Raw genomic sequence first — 18945 nt, forward strand, 5'->3', positions numbered from 1 at the left:
ACGGGCTGATCTACCCCAGGCGCAGGATCTGTTAAACATCGTGTGGCTGGTGAATGCCAGTTCACAGAATCAGAGTTTGGGTTGGAGGGGATTCAAAGCTCATCCAGTCCAACCCCTGCCATGGGCAGGGACACCCTCCACTGTCCCAGCTTCCTCCAAGCCCCGTCCAGCCTGGCCTTAGGCACTTCCAGGGATCCAGGGGCAGCCACAGCTTCTCTGGGCCAGGGCCTCCCCACCCTCACAGGGAAAAATGTCTTCATGATATGTAACAATTCGTTCCCTGCCGTGGCCTCCGCATTAAATACGAGATCAAAATCCCAGTAATTGGACTACAATTCCCACAATGCTCCGCGCCGCGCCCCTGCCCCTGCGCTGTACTACATGTCCCAGCAGGCCGCGGGGCGGTGCGGGCGGTGGCGCGGCGGCGCATGCGCGGTGCGGGTGCCAGCGGTGCGGACGGAGGCGGCGGGAGCAGCCCGTTCCCGGTGCGGGCGCGGGGCCGGGAGCGGGCCCGGGGAGCGCCCGGCTCTCCTCACGGGGCTCCCGCACTGCCACCACTCCAGTAAGTGCCTCGGCCCGGGGCGGGGCTCGGCCCGCCTTGGCTGATGCCCTTCCTTCCGCGCCTGCCCGGTGTGTGACCGCGCAGGGCACTGTCCTGCTCCCTCTCCCTCCTTTTTTCCTTTCCGTTTTCCCTGGAAGGCGCTCGGCGGCGCGGGGGGCTCTGCCCGCGGGGCCAGCGCGGTGTGGGGTGCCCCGGTGGCACAGGCAGGGCGCTGTCACAGCCCCAGAGGTAAGAGAAGAGGTGATCTCATTGCTCGTCACGCTCCGCTCTCCCCGCGCCGCGCCGGTGTGGGAGCACGCCGGGAGGGAGCGGTGCTGCCTGGGCACAGCCCGCGGGGATGGTGCCCGCCCGGCTCCGGGCTCCCCCAGCAGCCTCCCTCGCCTCTGGGGTCCCGAGGAGAGCTCAGCGGGGCTGGGACAGCCAGAGTTTGTTTTTAGCTTTGGAAGGCACAAGTTTTGCAGAGGGATGTGTTGGCACGCTCTGAGCCGTGTTCTGGGTTAGCTGTAACCGGGGCTGGTTATTTACTGAACCAAAGTGTCTTTAAATGGATAACTTGACTATAAATGAATGTTAAACTGTAACCGCTTAGTTATATGCGCAGTTTTTATCACCTGTAAACTTCCAGATGGGCGTCTGACATGCTGCTAAACTTAACACAGACTTAAATTCTGTATGTGTTGTGCAGCTCCCTTGGGAGGAACTAATGCATGACCTTCATAAAAGGCATTATGTTGTTGCCTTAAATGTTTGCAAAGTAACATCAAGAGGACAGCAATTTTCTCTTTGGCAGGCTGCTGCTTTGAGGCCTTATGTAAGAAAAATGTCTAATTTTCGCTAAGCAGTGTATCATGTTTATAATCAAGCAGAATAAAGAGTCTTCAGGTGGGGAAATATTATTACTTTGTTACTCTGAGCACCTGAATTAGGCATCAACAGAGTGGTGTTACCTGAGTAAAGCTGAGAGGTAGAATATTTTTAAATTTTTTTTAGATTCTTAAGAGCTACATCTCTCCATTCTTCACCTTCTTCTCAAAGCAGAGTACTTTTAAAGAGACTGTTAGGCATAGAGCAAGCTGAACAACATCAACTTCTTTGATGTCTTCTGACAAACTCCTTGCTTTCCTGATAGAGGCTGTAATGTCTCTAAATTTTGTCTTCTCCTTACCCAATCCCATACGTGACCCTGCCGGACAAAGCCATATTTGATTGTATGGTTTTGGGGCCTATGATGTGTGAGGAGCAGCTTCTCACTGTTGAATCAAATCAACAGGATTTGTTGGATTTTGTGTTTTGTTTTTGGGGTGTTTTTTTTTGTTGTTTTTTTGTTTGGGTTTTTTGGGGTTTTTTTTTGTTGTTGTTGTTTCTTGTTTTTTGTTTTTTTTTAATTTGGACTGCCTTAATTTTGATGAAACAAACACAATCTTAACCGAGCTGCAATTGTGTGTGGTAACTGGTTGCTCTCTCGTGAGTTACTCTGTCTTATGGAACAGTGAACTTGCATTTTAGGTCCATTCAGTTTTGTTTCCTCCTACTTGCTATTTTTAGTTGAGAGAGTCACACCAGTAACAATACATGAAACTGTCAGGTTTGTGAAGCACAGAAGTGTAGAAGTGCAGTTTTCCCGTTTGTCACGTGAGGAAGTGTTAAAAGTGGGCTGAAATCTCTTTGTTGTAGTGAGAGATGCTGGGCCTGGCTGATATTTGGAGGAGAGTCTTTCAATTCAGGGATAGATAAGCTCTGATGCTGAAAGTGGTAATTCAGGAAATAATACATGGGGGTTTTATGTGTCCTGGATATCACTACACTGCTGGAGTCAGCTTTGCATAAAATATAAACCTTTGTGTGACTCGTTGAGTTCTATTTGCTGTTCTCAAACGTTGTGATTTGATTTTGCGAGTGTAGAAGATTTAATTCCAAGTTCATAAATCCTAAAGACATCTATTTTCTTTAGCTATTTCTCTTCATTTAAACTACATTTGGCCTCATGTTCGTTGCACAGCTCTGCATTTTAAGGGTGAAATTAAAGCAAAAGATGCACAGTGGGTCACTGGCAGGTGTAGGGAAGTGCTGAGATGTTTCAGAGGAGCAGATGCTTTCACAGAATTTAGAGAGTAGGCAAAGAAGAATCATTGTATAAAGAAAATAGGCAGCCTCTTCATGCTTTCCCTCCTCCTGTATTTATTTTTCCTCAGGAGTAGTGGCTGAGTGACAGAAGACAGACACACACATGGGGAATACAGAAGGCATGTGCATGAGGAAGAGACCTGAACGCAGGAAAAGGCCTTGCTTTTTCCAGGTAGCTGGGGGCTTGTTTCAGAAGGCAGCAGAGCTATCTCAGCTCAAATAAAGGCTGACTGCTTGTCAGAGAGTTGGTGTAGAAGAGAGGAAGTGCAGAAGTCAGTTTTTATTGACTGTAACAGATTAGAAAGAACTTGAGGACATTACTGAAATGAGAACAGATCTCTGCTTGTAACACAGTCTCCAGTGCAGTGTTGGATGTAGCCCAAACTGCCAGGCCTGCAAAATTCTTAATCTATTTTAGTAGATTTAGAATTCCATCGATGTCTTTATTACTGACTGTTCCTGGTTATTTAAGCTGACAGTTATCATAGAAAATACAGTTCCTCCAAAGTGCAGCAAACCAGCAGTGTTGGGGAGCGAGTACATGTTCTAATATTTTCCTTGCATGTTCTGCTGTGCTTTTGGATGTATCCAGCTCTACATCAGTGTTTAGACAAACAATAGCTTGTGATATGAGAGCATGTATCTGTCTTGCAAGATGGGTTTTGGCAGTTTGTTGGTTTTTTTTTCACCAATAATTATAAACAATAGGAACTATCTTAGAAAATTATTACTGGGGTTTGGAGCCAAGTGAAGCTTTGTGCAGCTTTGTATAATTGCATGAAAATACAGGATAGTAAGTTATTTCAGTGCCAAATTTAGGTAACTGGCTTTAGCATAACAAATTTTTACAGTGTTACAGGAACAAGTGCTTAAGAAGTCACCAGTAAATTATATAAAGAAACACAACAGTCAGTGCATGTATTCTCTTGGTTTTGAAACTAAATGCAATGAGATGTAGCTAGAAGCATTGCTGTCAATGATTTATAAAATTATATAAGAAACCTAAATATCATAATCCTAGTGAGCTTATTTGTCATATGAAAATAATGTAGCGGCGTTTAAAAAGTTGCCTGCTGAAGAGGTCTGAGTGACAAGAATGGTTCAGGTTTTGAAGTTATACTTCAGTGCAGAGACTCACTGAAATGAATTGGAATGGGGGGTATGGCTGAGCTGCTTCAAATTCTTTTCTGCTCTTACACCGATCTTTCAAATTAGGACATTGAAAATATATAGGTCTGAGGTCATCTTGATACATGCTGTACCCTAACTGTGAGAAATATTTAGATACGTGTTGGTATAGGGCTCAATTCTATAAATAACACTTTCCTCTCAGTGCTAGGTAAAGCAGCAGGGTTTTGTTGCTGTTGAGGAAGGAAGCTGGTTCATTGTCTCAGCACTAAGCAGCATTTTCTCCCTCCAGGGACTTGCAGAAGCATCTAGAATGTGTAGGTGTTTCTTTAATCTTGGAGAAGGAACTTAATAAGCTTTCTGATGCAGAACTGTATGAGCCACTTACTCTTAACAGATGTTATCTGCACAAGTAGGGAGTTGCAGGTCTGGTAGACATTTGTGGCATTCAACAGTTTAAACAGTTTTCAGGTTTGAACATATGCCTTTGCCTTAAAATCTGAATAGTTTCAGGTATTTTATGTAGAAGAAAGGTGGTTCAATAGTGAGGTTGCTGCTCTAGGACTTGGGAAACAGGTTCAGCTCACTGTGTTGCCAAAAAGCTTCCTGTGTGGCCTGGGACAAGCTGCATCTGTGTCCCTCCATTCTTGTAGTGGGAGTGCTGAGCAGCAGCAGCTCTGCATCACAGGAGTGTTCAGGGTATGTCAGGTTGGATGTGGCCAGGGGCGGTGCTGATGTGGGGCACAGAGCTCCCTAGTGCTGGGAGGGAGAGGCTGAAGACACTGCCTAAGTTAAAAAACTAGGGGTAAGCTCCAGGCAGGAGGAGGAAAACCAGAAAAATACAGCGGAAAAAAAGGTTTTGGCTGGAAATCTCTAGTGTCAGAGAAAGCAAGTCCTTAAAACTTTAAGGAGCACTGCATGGCCTTGTTTAACAGAATTTTAAAACAATGCTTAAAATACCCACACAAACATGTAAATCTTTTATGTTATGGTTCTGCCACACTGGGGACAGTAGCAAAGCTCTCTCTGTTCCTTTGTTGGCTGTTCTCTTCTTTGGAAGATGCTTTTAATTCTAGCTAGCCATTGCATCCAGATGTTTTAGATACCAATTTAGCTCATTTGTTTTGCTTGCATGGTAAGCAGAATCTCTTAAATTTGGCCTGATTTACTGACTTTTCATGTGAAAGGGGTTGAGCTTTTCTACTTCTCCACTCACCCAAAGGGAAAAAGAATTTGCAGCCACCTCTAATGCACAGTGTCTTTGGTAATGTTATAGAGTTAAAAGTATTTTGGATTTAAAATCTTTCTGGTAAAAATAGGGCACTGTCATTGCTATAAATTGAAAATGTAGACAGCAATTATCAAGCTTTACAAACATGTTTTTGTTGTTGAGAGTCAGCACTCCCAGGAAGAGTCTCTGTATACTGACAGATAGGTGATAAATTAATTCATTTAATATGTAATTGTTTTGATGTGTATGTTCTCCCTGGGTGCTTTGGTACCCAGCACATTTACATCCCGTGTCCAAGAAAATGTGTTGGAACTTGTTCAGACTAGTGACTTAATTAAGTGTTCTTCTGTTAAGCACTAAAACAGTTACATGCCAGGTTTGTTGTAAGAGTGAGCAGTCCTCTTAAAACTGCACTTCAAAAGATGTTGTTCAATATGTTGGTTAACTCTTTAGGGAGGCTGAGAATGACAAGTGGGAACTTAGGCTGGGCTAATAATTCAGCTGGCAAGTTATTCCTATATCTGGTAGACTTTGCCTGTGTGTGCAGCAGTGCTGGAAGGTTGGGTAAATTAAAGGATGTTAAAAGTGTGTCTGCTGATTCAGGGCTTCAGGGTTTGGTTATCTTGAATTTTTTATCATTAATCTTTTTCTTTTGTTTCTCTCTTAAATCAGGTTCACTGTAGATGCTGTAATTTATCTATACTTTGTGCTGGTGCCCTGATTTTTGGGTGGAGGAACATGATTCCTTCAGGAGGTGCTTTCTGTGGAAGGCAGCGGTACAGAGTGTTGAAAACCATCCTCATGGTACATCGAGGATTTCCAGGCTTGCTGGATGTACACAGGACTTGAGACTTCTGGAGTGTTTCTGCCTCATTGTGTGTAGGTCAGACAGCAATCCCACAAAATGCCAGGAGCATGCCTGGTACTTTTGGGATTATTTTGTGAGTGGAGGGGCTTTATTCTCCCTACATGCCACAACTGAGGTTTTGAGAAACACCTTTGTTAGGGCAGAGCAGCAGCTGGGCAGTAACTGCTATTTGTGTCATCCCACAAATGAGGAGGAAGGTGAGGCACAGGCAGGATGGGCTATACCTGCCATGAGGACAATTCCCTGTGCTCATGGCTTGCTTCCAAGGAGGAGGGCTGCTGGAAATGGATTCTGTGAGAAGTTACAGCGAGTGAAGTGTTAGGGTGCTGGTGCTGTGCTACAAAACCTGGCACTGCAGAGCAGCTTTCACTTTGTGGGGTTTACCTCTGTGTCGGGCGAGACTTCTATTAAATATGCCAGAGTGGGGTTTGATTTTCTGAATTTAAGGTGTATAAAAAAGGGAGGGGGAGGATAATGTCCCAAAAACTTTGCCATTTGATGGAAGATTATTTTTTCCCTCCCACCTTAGTGAACAGGAGCTGGCGTGTTCTGTAAATGTGCATTGGTTCTCTTAGATGAGACAGACAAAGCCCTGTTCTTCCTAAAGAGCTTTCACTACACTTGCACTTATTGAAGAGCTCTGAGATTAGTCCTAATCTCTGGCAATCCTTGTGTAGTGCTGATATAACTGATAAGTGAGCTGGATTCTGGAGGAAATACCAAATCTTTGCAGTAGAGGGAATTTTGGCCCACATAGTGGATTATACAATGAAATAAACATGGTCTGTACTGTAAATATTAAAATAAATGAGGTGAAAATTGAACAGCAATGATTTTTTTTTCCTTTACAAAGTTTTAATGTAGGTGCACCATTGCATTTTTCTTTATTCTGTATTGAATTTGCTAAATTAGATCTACAAAATCAAAATTGATAATCAGTTACTGGCTTTGTGTACTTTGATTTCATTAAATCTTTTTATATCTGTAAAAAATCTTTTTATATCTTTTTATATCTGATCATATTATTTTCATTACTTGATATTGAAATGAACTGAAAAATCAGTTATTTACAGCCCTTTCTTTAACAACATAAGAGTATTCTGTGAAAACTGAAGATACTGCTAATTTCCTAAGCAGCTGGCCTTTCCATTTCTTACGTACTTCCCAGGAAGGTCTGTGTTTATTTGTACTGCTGAGTTTTTACCCAGGATTCAGAGTGAAAATCAGCAAGACTGGCTCAAAAATGGCAAACTTCATTATTCAACCAGCCTCACCTTCTCTTTGTATTTGGACTTCCTAAAGTCAAATAAGCTCCACCAGGATTTATAGTTTGATTCAGGTGGGGATTTGAAATAGCTGGGAGTGTATGGAATTCAAGTGCTTGGAGTGGTTGGCCTGGATGAAACAGTTATTAGTTTATTGTTGAAATTAAACAGGGTTTTTTCTAATGACTAACTGGTAATAATAAGTAATTCTAATAAATAATGTGGTTATTTTCTGCTTAATTTTTAATTTGTTTTGGTTGTCATGAATGGACACTTTCTATAGACTAAGCATGTAAGCATCTTTAAGAACAATGACCTATTTGTCATATTTGGAGTTTTGTAGGTGGCACTTATTTAAAATTTTGAAAAGGCTGATTAAAAAAATTAAATAATTGTAAATATGAATCAACTCTGAATTTGCATTTTTAGGGATTTTAACCAGTATGTAACTGAAATTAATAAGCATTTAAAAAAACTTGGTTTGAGGCTTGTGTGAGATATATGTCAAAGTAAATTAGAGTAACTGTATTTTGTTTTCTTTTATTGTATTTATCTCTGGTTATATCTCATTTTGAGTAACTACATTATCTAGAGGCTTAATATAAAGTGATGAAAATTGCATCTAACTGTTGTAAAGATTTGGTGTTATCAAACGTATTCTATCACAGTCTTTTAGCTTTGTTATTTTACTTCATTGCCTTGTAAGCTGGTCATCACTCATAAGTTATTAATGGATTAATTTCAGGAGTGTTTTTTTATAATGGCCTCATGGCACAGGATGCTTCCTTTTATTTGTGTTAGTGCATTTAGAGGGACAATTAAAATAATTGTTTTAGCTGGGCAAAAGCCATTAATAGGTGAGGTTGTTGTTTTTTGGGTTTTTTTTGTTCTGATTAAAAAGATCAGTGATAGAGAGGAGTTTTACATCCTGTGCAATGCATTTCCTCATTCCATCATATCCCAAAGCCTTTGGTTGCTATTGCAAGTATCTTAAAATGGAGAAAAACAGTTCAGTTAAGAACAGGAAACATCACTTAGACAAATTTCTGCAGTAGTTTTTGAGGAAGTGCCGCTCTGTTCCATGGTGGGACTTGTAGATCAGTATTTGAAATAGGCTGGGGAATGATGGATTCAGGTAACTTCAGAACATTTTCTGTGGAACTCCAAATTTCACTTAGAACATACTGATTTTATTTTTTTTTCTGAAGTGAAAGTAACATCACAGGATAGTATTAAATAAAATTACTCATTTGACTTGCTGAGGTACACTGGAAAAGATGGGAGTGGTTGGCTTGCCCTGATTTAACAAGTGTTCCTGGAAAACAGCAGATCAGCATTTTGTACACAGAATCACGACTGGGTAAGACTCAAGTTCAAGATAAGGCTGCTGGTTTTCTTAGATGATTCATCAGTGCAACGATGGTTTTTCTATATTGTGGTCTTCTTGGAATCTGAATTAGGTGCTGGGGGAGGGATGTATGTTCTGGCACTCCTCAGGGTTATGTCAGGGTTAGGAGAGGTCAATACCACTTGTACTAAAGGCTTTTAAATTTGAAAATTGATTTCTGCTTAGGAATGTTTTTTTCGAGGTGAATACTGGCCTTTTGGAGCTGTTTTTTCCTTCTTTTTGACTACTTTAGAAAGGGAGTCTGAATTTAGGGGGCAGTGTATCCTGGAGGCTTCCAGTTCTCATTTTTAGATGTAGCTAAAAAGTTGATCATAGTGTCATAGGCTGCTGGCAAATCAAAGTCATGTCTGTCCTATTAACAGAAGTATCCAATGTCTCCATTGGAAAAATGAGAACAAAAACGAGGCAGTGCAGGGTCTTTGGGAAATTAAAAAGCTGGGCTTGTAATTTTAAATCCATCAGTTCTGAATTATCTTTTGTCGTCAAACGTATTGCAGCTGAGTCACCTCTCCAGGTCCTGGATTAGTTGTTTGTGGGGGGTTTTTGTTATGTTTTTGGTACTTTGGAAGTTGGATGAAAGGTGAGCAGGGATTTACAGTATTGTCTCATAGCAGAAGTTATCTCTCTGGTGGACTGCCTGTGCTGGAAGGTTTTCAAGGAAATAAAAAGAGGTTTGAACTCTTGGTTTTGTCTTTGGAAGATTTATGTGACTTGTTTTCAGAGGCTGCTTTGAGCTTGTCTTAGGGTTGGAATTTCCCCCTCCCTGCTCCCTTTCCTTGTTGTGGATGTACAGAAGAAGGAAAGCTTTCACTGCCGTGCTCTTCAGGGGATAAGCGGGGACCGTCTGAACTCATCCCTTCCCCTCGGGAGGCAGTAAATGGTCACTAAAAGAGATGACCAGCTGGAGAGCAGCTGATTTACAGCAGGAAGCTGCGACTAATTGACTAGGCAAAAGCCAGGAGCCCTCACTAATTAAGCTGTCCCTGGAACTGCAGGAAAGACTGGAGATCGCTGGGGATGCTGCTTTACCTTCCCTTTGTGGTGCTGGAGCTGCTGTAAACAGCAGAGCTTAAAAAGGGAGGTGGGGAGGAGGGATGGGCATGACTCATGGCATCATTTTATATTTATCAAGTGGAGGTGTATGAATGTTGTTCTTCATTTCATAGGGATGAGTAAGTAGGTAATGCATGTTTCTTAATCTTCTTAGCTGATAGAAAAAGAACCCCAAAGCCATCTCCTGGGGTAAGTTAAATCCAAAGTTCCAAATGTTAAAGAGCAGGAAGTAGAAGCGTTCCTCTAAATTAAAGAAATACATGTAATAAAATATACCCAAACCTTGGGGAAAAGACATGTAAAATAAAGAAGTATTTTAAGTGCTCTCCTTGTATTTCTTAATCATGCTCTCCTGTGATAGTGCAAAGTGTATTGCATGGTCATTTTATAAAGACAAAATTCCACTTACTTTAGTCAGCCAGTGGTGCGTGGTTTGTACCTACCCGTGGAAATGAAGTCAAAGGAGAGATTGGCCCATAGAAACGTTATCTGGCACCTCACTTCAGTCTTGTCTAGACTTTGTACTTGAAGATACAAAAGCTGCAGCCAGTCTGTAATGGAGGTGAACTCAAGAGCAGGTGCTGGTGGGAAACTAAAAATAGGAATTAATGTGGGAGAGTTTAAGCCGTATGTTATAAATGGTGAAAAGGAGACGCTCGTGTGCCTCTGCAGGTCCTGCTTGTGCAGTCATGCATTTACAGTGAGACTGGGGAAGGTGATCTGGGATTTTTATTTATAGTGGTGCCCAGGAGGCCAGACAGCTCTGTGTGGGATATAAATGTTGGGGAATGTCGGTCGGTGTGTGTTGTACCTCAGAGGAGAAGAGCGGGGAGAGGGGAAATCTGAGAGAAGCTGGGCTGATGAGGTATGGACCTCCTAAATTAGTACCCTGCTGCTGGAAAGAGGGATGTAAGGCTTCAAAAATAAGTGACACCTCCTGTTTAGATTATAACTCTACCCTCCAGGAAAGAATTTTAAGGAGCTGGCAGTTCTTTCAGAGTGTTACTATACACCACAAAATGGGTTTTTAAGAACATCTTTGTTTCTGGAGGATCATGGCAGGAACCAGGAGGAAATGGGCCACAGGGACATTTTTCTTGAAGTAGCACTATGTCAGTGACCCAGATCTCCGCTGCAGAGAGGGAAGGCAAAATAAAATGAAGCTTTATTTGATGCCTTCAGCCTTTCTAAGTGCTCATAATCTTTTTATAATGCTTGATTCTGGAAGATTTAATGCACTGTTGCGTGCTGCAGAAAACAACTAAGGGTGCATGTAATAATGCTTTAAAATGTACAGACTTGGAGTTTTTTGTTTCATAATTGCTTCAAATAATTTAATGAAAAATCTCATCCATGCAAGGCATGATCTGTATTCTGAAGACATTTTAAAGTTGAAGTTCTGATGAATTCTTAGGCTGCTGGTCTTCCAGCCAGATTTCCTGCTCTGAGGAATTAGAGTTCTGCAGTTCTTTGTATGAATCATGGCAATTCCATCAGTTTTTTTTTAGTCTGTCTAGAGTTGTCAGGAGGGGGATCATGGTGGTGGCTTTGTCATGTGTTCAGTCCCTTTAGTAACTGGAAGAAAGGCGCAAATAGATTTTTTTTTTTTATAATGCACATTGTAAATTGTGGTACATTAATGAAGATTGAATAGAATTGCTATTAATTTATAGGGGAATCTTGCCAAAGTGTTAAGTGTGGAAGCAGGCTTTTAAAAATGGAAAATAGTTGCATGATATTGTGTTAGATTTAAATTTATGAAAAAGTCAAAAGGGTTTTTTTTTTTGTCTCTTATTCTTTAAGATCATCAGTCTGGTAGAGGTCTGTAATCCCATGAGGAAATTTTAAACTAATGTGAAGAAAGCAGCAGTTACACAATTTACATTTTTACATTAGTGTTAGTTTATGCTGTATTTTCATTAGAGAACAGAATAGATGCAAATAGTATCATTTTGTAAGTTAGAAGTTAGCTGGTAATATTTTGAAATAGAAAATATTTATTAATTTAGGTTAGGGGTTTTCTTCTTTAAGATTTGGTTTACTGACAAATAAGAAAAAGCTTCTGAGTTTTGTCTTTTGCCCTGGAAAACAAATTTCAAGTATTGGAGTAGTTCAGCTTTAGCTAATTGTGTGTTCATAATGGAGCATTATGAGCATCCTCCTTTCATTTTCCTTGAAAGGTTTTCTGAAACATAGATTCTCTTATAGGGGGAAAGTGCTTTGAAAATTCAGTTGGTTTTATTCAAGGATTGTTAATCAATCCGTATCTTGTTTCAAAAACAAGTTTTCCTTGTTTCATTTTCTTCACATCTGCGGAGAACACAGCTTTAAGTCTGCTCAGACAGGAAACCAGCCACCAATATTTGCTTTTTTTTTTAGGCACAGGGCTTTTCTGGGCTTCATAAACTGTTGATAGGAAGCCTAAAAGGTGTCCTGGAAATGCTGGATGATTTTGTTGAGGTACCACCTGGCACAAATTAGGGCAATGCTGATAAATACTGATAATTTTTATTTCATTTAAATGCAAACAAGGTGTGATGTCAAGTTCTGCCAGATCAGAGGTGTAATTTAAAGAAGAGCTACCCTTGAGCTTGCCCTCAGATGTGTTTATAGGGAGATGTTGCTTCAGTGTGAAGTGTTCCCAAGAGCCTCAATTGAATTACTGTTGAATGTTTGTTAAAATAATGATATTGCCCTGAGTGCTCAAGTGTTTATAACTATAACTTGGTTACAGAATTTGACTTAGATCTGTGATATTTAAATTGTGAGGAACACACCAAGAAAATTTAGATTACCTTAGTAAATTTTCTTACTTTATTGAAGAATAAACCTTTGCATATTTAAACCATTGTTGCTGGTGATAGACTTTTAAAAAACTTTTTCTCGAAGTGATTGAGTCAGAAATTTGCTTGTGTTCTAATTAGTCTTATAAAATTACAGCTGTAAATACAATTATACATTTACATGTTTGTATATTGATCCCCCCAAAAATGTAGGTATCTGAGTCCTTAAAATAAACAGATTCTGTCCCCAAAACAGCACCTGAAAAACTGTCTCATGTTTTGGTGTGGTATATCAGTAGGTAACTACAAATAATTATCAGGTGTCTGTCTCATTGTGTGTGTATGTAAATGTATTTTAATCAAGTAACCTTAAGAAAGTATTAAAGATAAAGAATTTAAAGAAATACTAAAGTGAAACTTGCATATTACACAGTTAAAGCTGGAAAAGTTGGAAATTATGAAAAATGTGAAGTGCTTCAACCTTCTCTCTCTTACATTAGTATTTTTGGATCTGTACTATTTCTGAATTTTGTAGCAAAATGTGAAGACTGAATCATTTCTTTCCTGCCCTGGGAAAGATTGGCATCAACCTGATTTTTATCATTTTTAGATGAGTATGCAAATTTATCTTTGATCTTACAAGGCTGGCTTTTAAAGTAAAATGACTGTCCTGTAAAATAAAAGGAAGCAAAACCCGTGATAGTCTGCAGTAAGGCAGAGCCATAAAAGGTGAATGGTAAAATGGTAATAGGTGGGCACAATGGAGCTTTTAATTTTTTAAAGCAAAACAAACTAAAAAAGCAAAAAAAAGAAACGGGCCCCAAACTCACCCCAGAACAAAAGCCAGAATAAAAGCCTGGTGCACTCAGACCTCAGTACCACGAGCAGAGGGTGCTCACATCTGTTGGTGCACATACAGCTTCATTTTTCCTGTTTAATGTACAAGAACGAAAGGATGTCTTAGACACAGAGGAGAAGTGCTTTTTGTAGGAGAGAGGAAAAATGTGAACAATGTTTCTAAAAGCTTTTTTATTGCACTTTGCCTAAGGAAGATATGAAAAATTATGTTGGGCAGTTGAGCTCCTGACAGAGATTCTTTCTTGGCCACGAGAGACAATGTCAAAGGAGGAAGTGTAACCCCACTGCTGTCTCAATTTTGGGCATGTTGTGAAGGAGAACCTTGATTTTTCGGTGATCTTGTAAAAGTTAGTCTTGATGCTCATCTGCTGCTTGCCACTTGTAACTTTACTCTAAGGCTTTTAGATCTGCTAAATACATGCTTCAGAAAGTCCTATCTGAAAATCCAGTGGTGGTGCTGTGGGGAGCAGCTATGCTTCACTTACCCTTCCGTAGAAACTTCTTTAAACTACCAATTGAAACAGCTCCAAATGTCATGGGTAGGCACAGAGCAGTCTTGAAATTAGCAACAAGGAACTTTACTTACCTCCTGTGCTTTTTTGTTATGCAGTGTGATGTCCAGGGTCAGAAATGCCTTATGTGGATCGCCAGAATCGCATCTGTGGTTTCCTAGACATTGAGGAAAATGAGAATAGTGGGAAATTCCTGCGGCGGTACTTCATCCTGGACACACGAGAGGACAGCCTGGTGTGGTACATGGATAACCCACAGGTGAGGTGTTCCTGGCAGGAGTTTCCTGTTTTTTCTCAATTTTGGATTTTCTAACCAATTTGCAAAAGAAAAGTGGGGTTTAGTGTTATGGACCTGGAAACTGGGGGGAAAAAAAATTGACATAAGTGAAATAATTGTAAATCAGTTTAATGTAACCAGATGAGCCAAATCACACACCCCAGTGTTTAATTCACCTTTAACCTTATGTGGCAATGTGTGGTTTTCCTTGCATTACATACTCCTTCCCCTCAACAGAATCAGTCATTGAAAAGCAATTTTTAATGAACCCTGCAGTTGCAGTCTAGCTTGGATGGTGTATGTGTGAGGACAGCTTGCATCCACTGTGATGGAGAGCAGCCTTTAGATAAAAGCTACTTTTACAATGTTCCTGCATCCCTGTGTTTTCTAGCAGAGGGAAGAACAGATAATTGCTCAAGGTTTGGGCACAGAGACAGTGAGAGCGTAGGATCCAGGTCAGCTGACAACTGCCTGCCAGAAGAATATCCATGTACCCTTCTGCCAGAAGCAGCAGAGTTAAAAAGCATGAGTCTGCTGTTCAAAGGAACCAGCATAAACAAAATGTAAATGAAGTGCAGCTCGATGGATGTGACTTGTGACTGAAGCATTTAGCAGTTCTCACTGAGGAGAAAAATAATTTCTGCAAGTAAGACAGACTTCAAACATTTGATCTTGATGAGTGAAAAGAAGCAATTCAGGGCATGTGGACAAAATCTTACAGTGCTGTAGAAATTGCAGTTCCTCAGAAGTTTTAAGACTTAATGATATTTGCAGTGCAAATGGCCTAGGTTAGGCCTTTTATTTTACATGTGCAAATGAAAGGGTTTCTTGCAAGAGGCAAATTGAAACTTCTTTTCTTCCACTGCTGTAATTTTGAAGAACTGCAGAGTTTTTATAACTATTTGAAGGCCTTTCTGAATCCCTGAAGTGATTGGAAAATATGTGAGATGGCCTTTGAAGTGTCTGACATAATAGATGAATGTCACTTCTTGTCCCTTCCGCCTGCCCTGGTCAAAGTACATGAGACTCCAACATCTGTTAAGGAAAAAGTATTCTTTCCGGATTTCCTGGATGCAGACCCACAAGAATCCTTTTTCCTCTAGTGAAATACATAAACCTCTGAAACAATTACTATTTATATTGTTTCTAGCAGTCTTTCTGTTTTTAGTTAACAGATGTGTGTATAATAAACAAGTAGTTTAGATCCTGTTTCAAGCATACATTGTGCATTGTCTATAAAAATATGTAGGATTTTCTTTTTTTTTGTGGATTTACTTGCTTTTTATGCATAAACACTGACTGTGGCATGAAAATAAACTAGTTTCACTTTGTAACATATGTCATTTGTTTCAGAATCTTCCCTCTGGATCTCCACCTGTTGGGGTCATTAAACTTACCTATATTTCAAAGGTAAGATAATTAATATGTGAGACACTCATTAAGTTCTTGGTGGTAACTACCAAGGGCCTCAACTTCAGACAGATTTAAATGCTACTTAATCATTTTGCTTCTGTGATACTCCTGAATTAGAAAAGTGTTAAAACACTTCAGTAGGTTGAGATTAAAATAAGAACAGATTAATTACTGTGTTGTCTCAGTTTGCTTTGTGATTTCAAACAGCAGCTCTTTGTGCTCATAAAATTGACATTTCAGTTCTTTGAGTATTTGAATTCCCATTAGTCTTGGAGAAAAGACAGGCCATTTATGAGGGGGAAGATGTCTTTGGGATGTGATACCTTGCAAGTAATAATGACTTTTAATAGACAGGACAGAAAAATTTCTGAAAAATATCTAGTTCCTTATGCTGTGCATACAGTTAGTTCTAAATATGCCTGAAGGGGAACTGTGAACTAAAATAGTTTCTGTGGTTAAATTTGTAGCAGATACTGCATTAATAAATAAATGGAAAAAAATACTTGACCTTTTCTTGTCTTTCTGCTCATTTCTCATTCTTCCCTTGCATTTTTTGTTGTCAATACTGTATCTTCCCACCTTCCTTGTTCGTCTTTCATGTTTGTTTTTAATTCTCTTTCTCATTGTGCCTAACCACCTTGCTGTGCTGCTAATCTTTGAAGTTGCCCAGTTGAAAGAGAATAAAATTTGTGATATCTGATGTGTATTTTTTGACATTTATAATCTTAATTTCCCTTCTAGGTTAGCGATGCAACTAAGCTGAGGCCAAAGGCAGAGTTCTGTTTTGGTAAGTTTGGCATCTGCTGTGTGCATCAAGTGCCTTCTTCAGAAATTTATTTCTGAACAAAGGTAATGTTCTGCAGTTCTGGTACCAGCTACAGCTGGTAGTGTTTAAAAAGTAGCTTATATTCACTTTCTGCTTTAGTATGATGGAGATGTTGGCTTCCTCATAAGGTGTTCTTGTGTTTTTTCACATTACAGCTTAATGCGGAGTAGATGAGAGCTGTTTTTTCAGATGTCTGAAATTTTTGAGGCATTAATAAGCCATGAAAGTTGTTTTCAGAAAGATGGCCTGCCTGTCAGCTGGGAAGACAAGAGCTTAACTATTGAAATCTTTTACTGATAAAAGAGTTGATTTAATTGATCTAAAAATACTGTCAGCCAATGCTCTTAAGCCAAATTTCAGCTTCTGTTGCTGCACAAAAAAAAACTTCTTCGGATGCCTTCTAGGTTTAAATTTGTTTAAAATTTACTGAAGTTTAAGGTAATCCTAAAGCTCCTCCTGGTTTTAGGCAAGTACCTAGTGTGTCAGTTCAGTGCCAACTACAGATTCCTCTGCACATCTGTGGAGGGCTTTGTCCTCAGCACTTGTAAAGTTTCTCCTGTCTGTGGGCCAGCTCTAAAACACCTTAATGATCCAAGATGCTGGCTTCAATATCTCTAATTTATTGAAGTTTTTCATACTTTGTGGAGGAAAAATATAAATTTATTGTCTTTATATTCAGATGGCTTTAATCACTGTTCACCTTAAAATCTATTTCAAGAGTAAGCTGTGATTTTTATTTTTTTTCTCTGTTACACTGAAATCCGCTTGTCCTTTTTGGATAAAGGATGCCAGATGTTGTGATGTGGGGATATAACTCTTTAAAATATGTTCCTCTGCCAAGTCATTAAAGTAAAATACAATTTGTGTTATAGCTGTCTTAAAGTTGTTTGGTCCTGTGCATCATACACTTAGTAATTAATTTGGCTTTTTCCAGCAATTAAAAAAATTAAAAAAGTAAATCAGTGACCATAGTCATGTTCATAATGTCACAAAGGATTAGAGATTCTGGGCAGAGGATTAAAAGGAGAAATTTTAGAAGTCCCCAGGTATAAAACTTGTTGCTTCGGGAAATTGAGAAAGAGGAAATGGAAGTGCAGAATATTTTGATAAAATTCAAGACTTCATTTTTTTTTCAGAAAAATAATTTTTTGAAGTTTGTATGATGTCATTTAAGTGGAAAGTTTAAATTACTATTATGTTAGAATAAAGGAATCAAGTGGATTTATGTGTCTTAAGATGACTTTCTGAAATGAAACACAGCAGAGCACTTAAATACCTCAAATGGAATTTTCTTCTGAAATCAAATCTTTTCGTAACGGTTTTAAGTTTGCTCTTAAATGTCACTGTTGTTAACTTTTCATAATGGTTTTTAACAGTTATGAATGCAGGGATGAGAAAATATTTTCTACAAGCCAATGATCAGCAGGACCTAGTTGAATGGGTAAATGTTCTGAACAAAGCTACCAAAATCACAGTAAGTGGTTGAGTTGATATTTAGCAGTGCTTTCAAATGCTGACTGTCTCAAGGTGCTTAAATGTAACCTTTGCCTCCAGTTTCTATCCCCACAAACAAGTCTTGGCTTGACTTTCCAGTACTTGGAGAAACTGTACAGAACTCCCCCTAAATTTGAGTTTAGCTTACTTTTTGAGAATGGGACAAAAGATAGTCTTTTTAATTACAGCATAGGATTTTTTCTAATAATTTAAAATTAATTGTGCATACTTAATGTTGTTTGAAATATCCAGACAACACTAGCAAGTAATGAAAAGATACACATACTTCTACCTGCTGTCAAAAGTTGGTATTTCTTAAAGTATCACTAAAATACTGATCAAGCTCCAAAGGCTCTCTCCTGATTTTGAGTAGCATTCATGCAAAGAAACACTGATGGTTCTTCTGGTAAATGTTAAATGACTTTTCTGGGTTGTACCAGGACAAGTTATCTCATGATAGAAACCCCCATGTGTTATCTCAGTCTTTTCAGGAGGCAGAAGTTACAGTTTTGTTTTCTCCAGTTTTGGGGAAGTGATGGCAGCGAACACTTGTGAGAGCACACCCTGACAAAGAGGGGGTTCTGAGCATGGGTGCACACATTTGTGTTTGTTGTCAGTGACTTTCTCATTTTTGGGTTATCTAAGGATGTTTACATGACTTCTTTGCATTGTTTTAATGTAACCCACTCTTTAGAGTTATAAAAATGCTACTGCTAATAATAAATTTTAAAAAAACAGAAGTACAAAGCCTTCTCACTTGGGTTTTTCACAAGGAGGATGCATCACAATCAGGCCTTAGCTGTTTCCAGTTGAAGAAATTAAGTGAATAAATAATTAATTGCATCAATTTAGAGTGAATGCTGTTTATCACCTGTTTATCTTACATTTTAAATGGCTGGTGAAATCATTAGTGTTTTGTCTTTGAAGGAACAAGCCTTTGAACCACTCATCTGTTCACAGCTCAAGTACAGTATTAAGTATGGCCAATTATCGAATCAAATAATTAAAATCACTCAGTTATTAATTTTAAAATGAGCATTACTTGCTGCAGCTTGTAATCCTCCAAGATTCATTGCATGTTTTAGTCCTCTTGCGGGCTGATAATGCCAGAATAACTGTGAACCTCTGCAGCCTAGCACACTG

At 39.4% G+C, this 18945-nt stretch overlaps 1 protein-coding gene across 7 annotated transcripts in view; it reads left to right on the forward strand.

Annotated features, from left to right (window-relative positions):
* Nucleotides 1–436: 436 nt before the first annotated feature.
* PLEKHA1 (pleckstrin homology domain containing A1) overlaps nt 437–18945 on the forward strand; it is a 30359-nt gene continuing 11850 nt past the window's right edge. For 3 of the 7 annotated variants that reach the window (XM_014250316.2, XM_014250317.2, XM_005520809.3), the window contains exons 1-5: nt 437–562; nt 13891–14051; nt 15423–15479; nt 16224–16269; nt 17685–17782. In XM_014250316.2, the coding sequence (XP_014105791.1) occupies nt 13911–14051; nt 15423–15479; nt 16224–16269; nt 17685–17782 (342 nt within the window). In that variant the 5' untranslated portion in view covers nt 437–562; nt 13891–13910. Of the gene's footprint in view, nt 563–594; nt 791–2754; nt 2859–13890; nt 14052–15422; nt 15480–16223; nt 16270–17684; nt 17783–18945 lie in introns of those variants that run through there. The other 4 variants (XM_088059318.1, XM_014250315.2, XM_088059319.1 and 1 more) reach the window with 4 other exon arrangements.

Source organism: Pseudopodoces humilis, chromosome 9 (genome assembly GCF_049639895.1).
Source record: "Pseudopodoces humilis isolate 2021_Gansu_Grassland_sample_001 chromosome 9, ASM4963989v1, whole genome shotgun sequence".
Classification (NCBI taxonomy): domain Eukaryota; kingdom Metazoa; phylum Chordata; class Aves; order Passeriformes; family Paridae; genus Pseudopodoces; species Pseudopodoces humilis.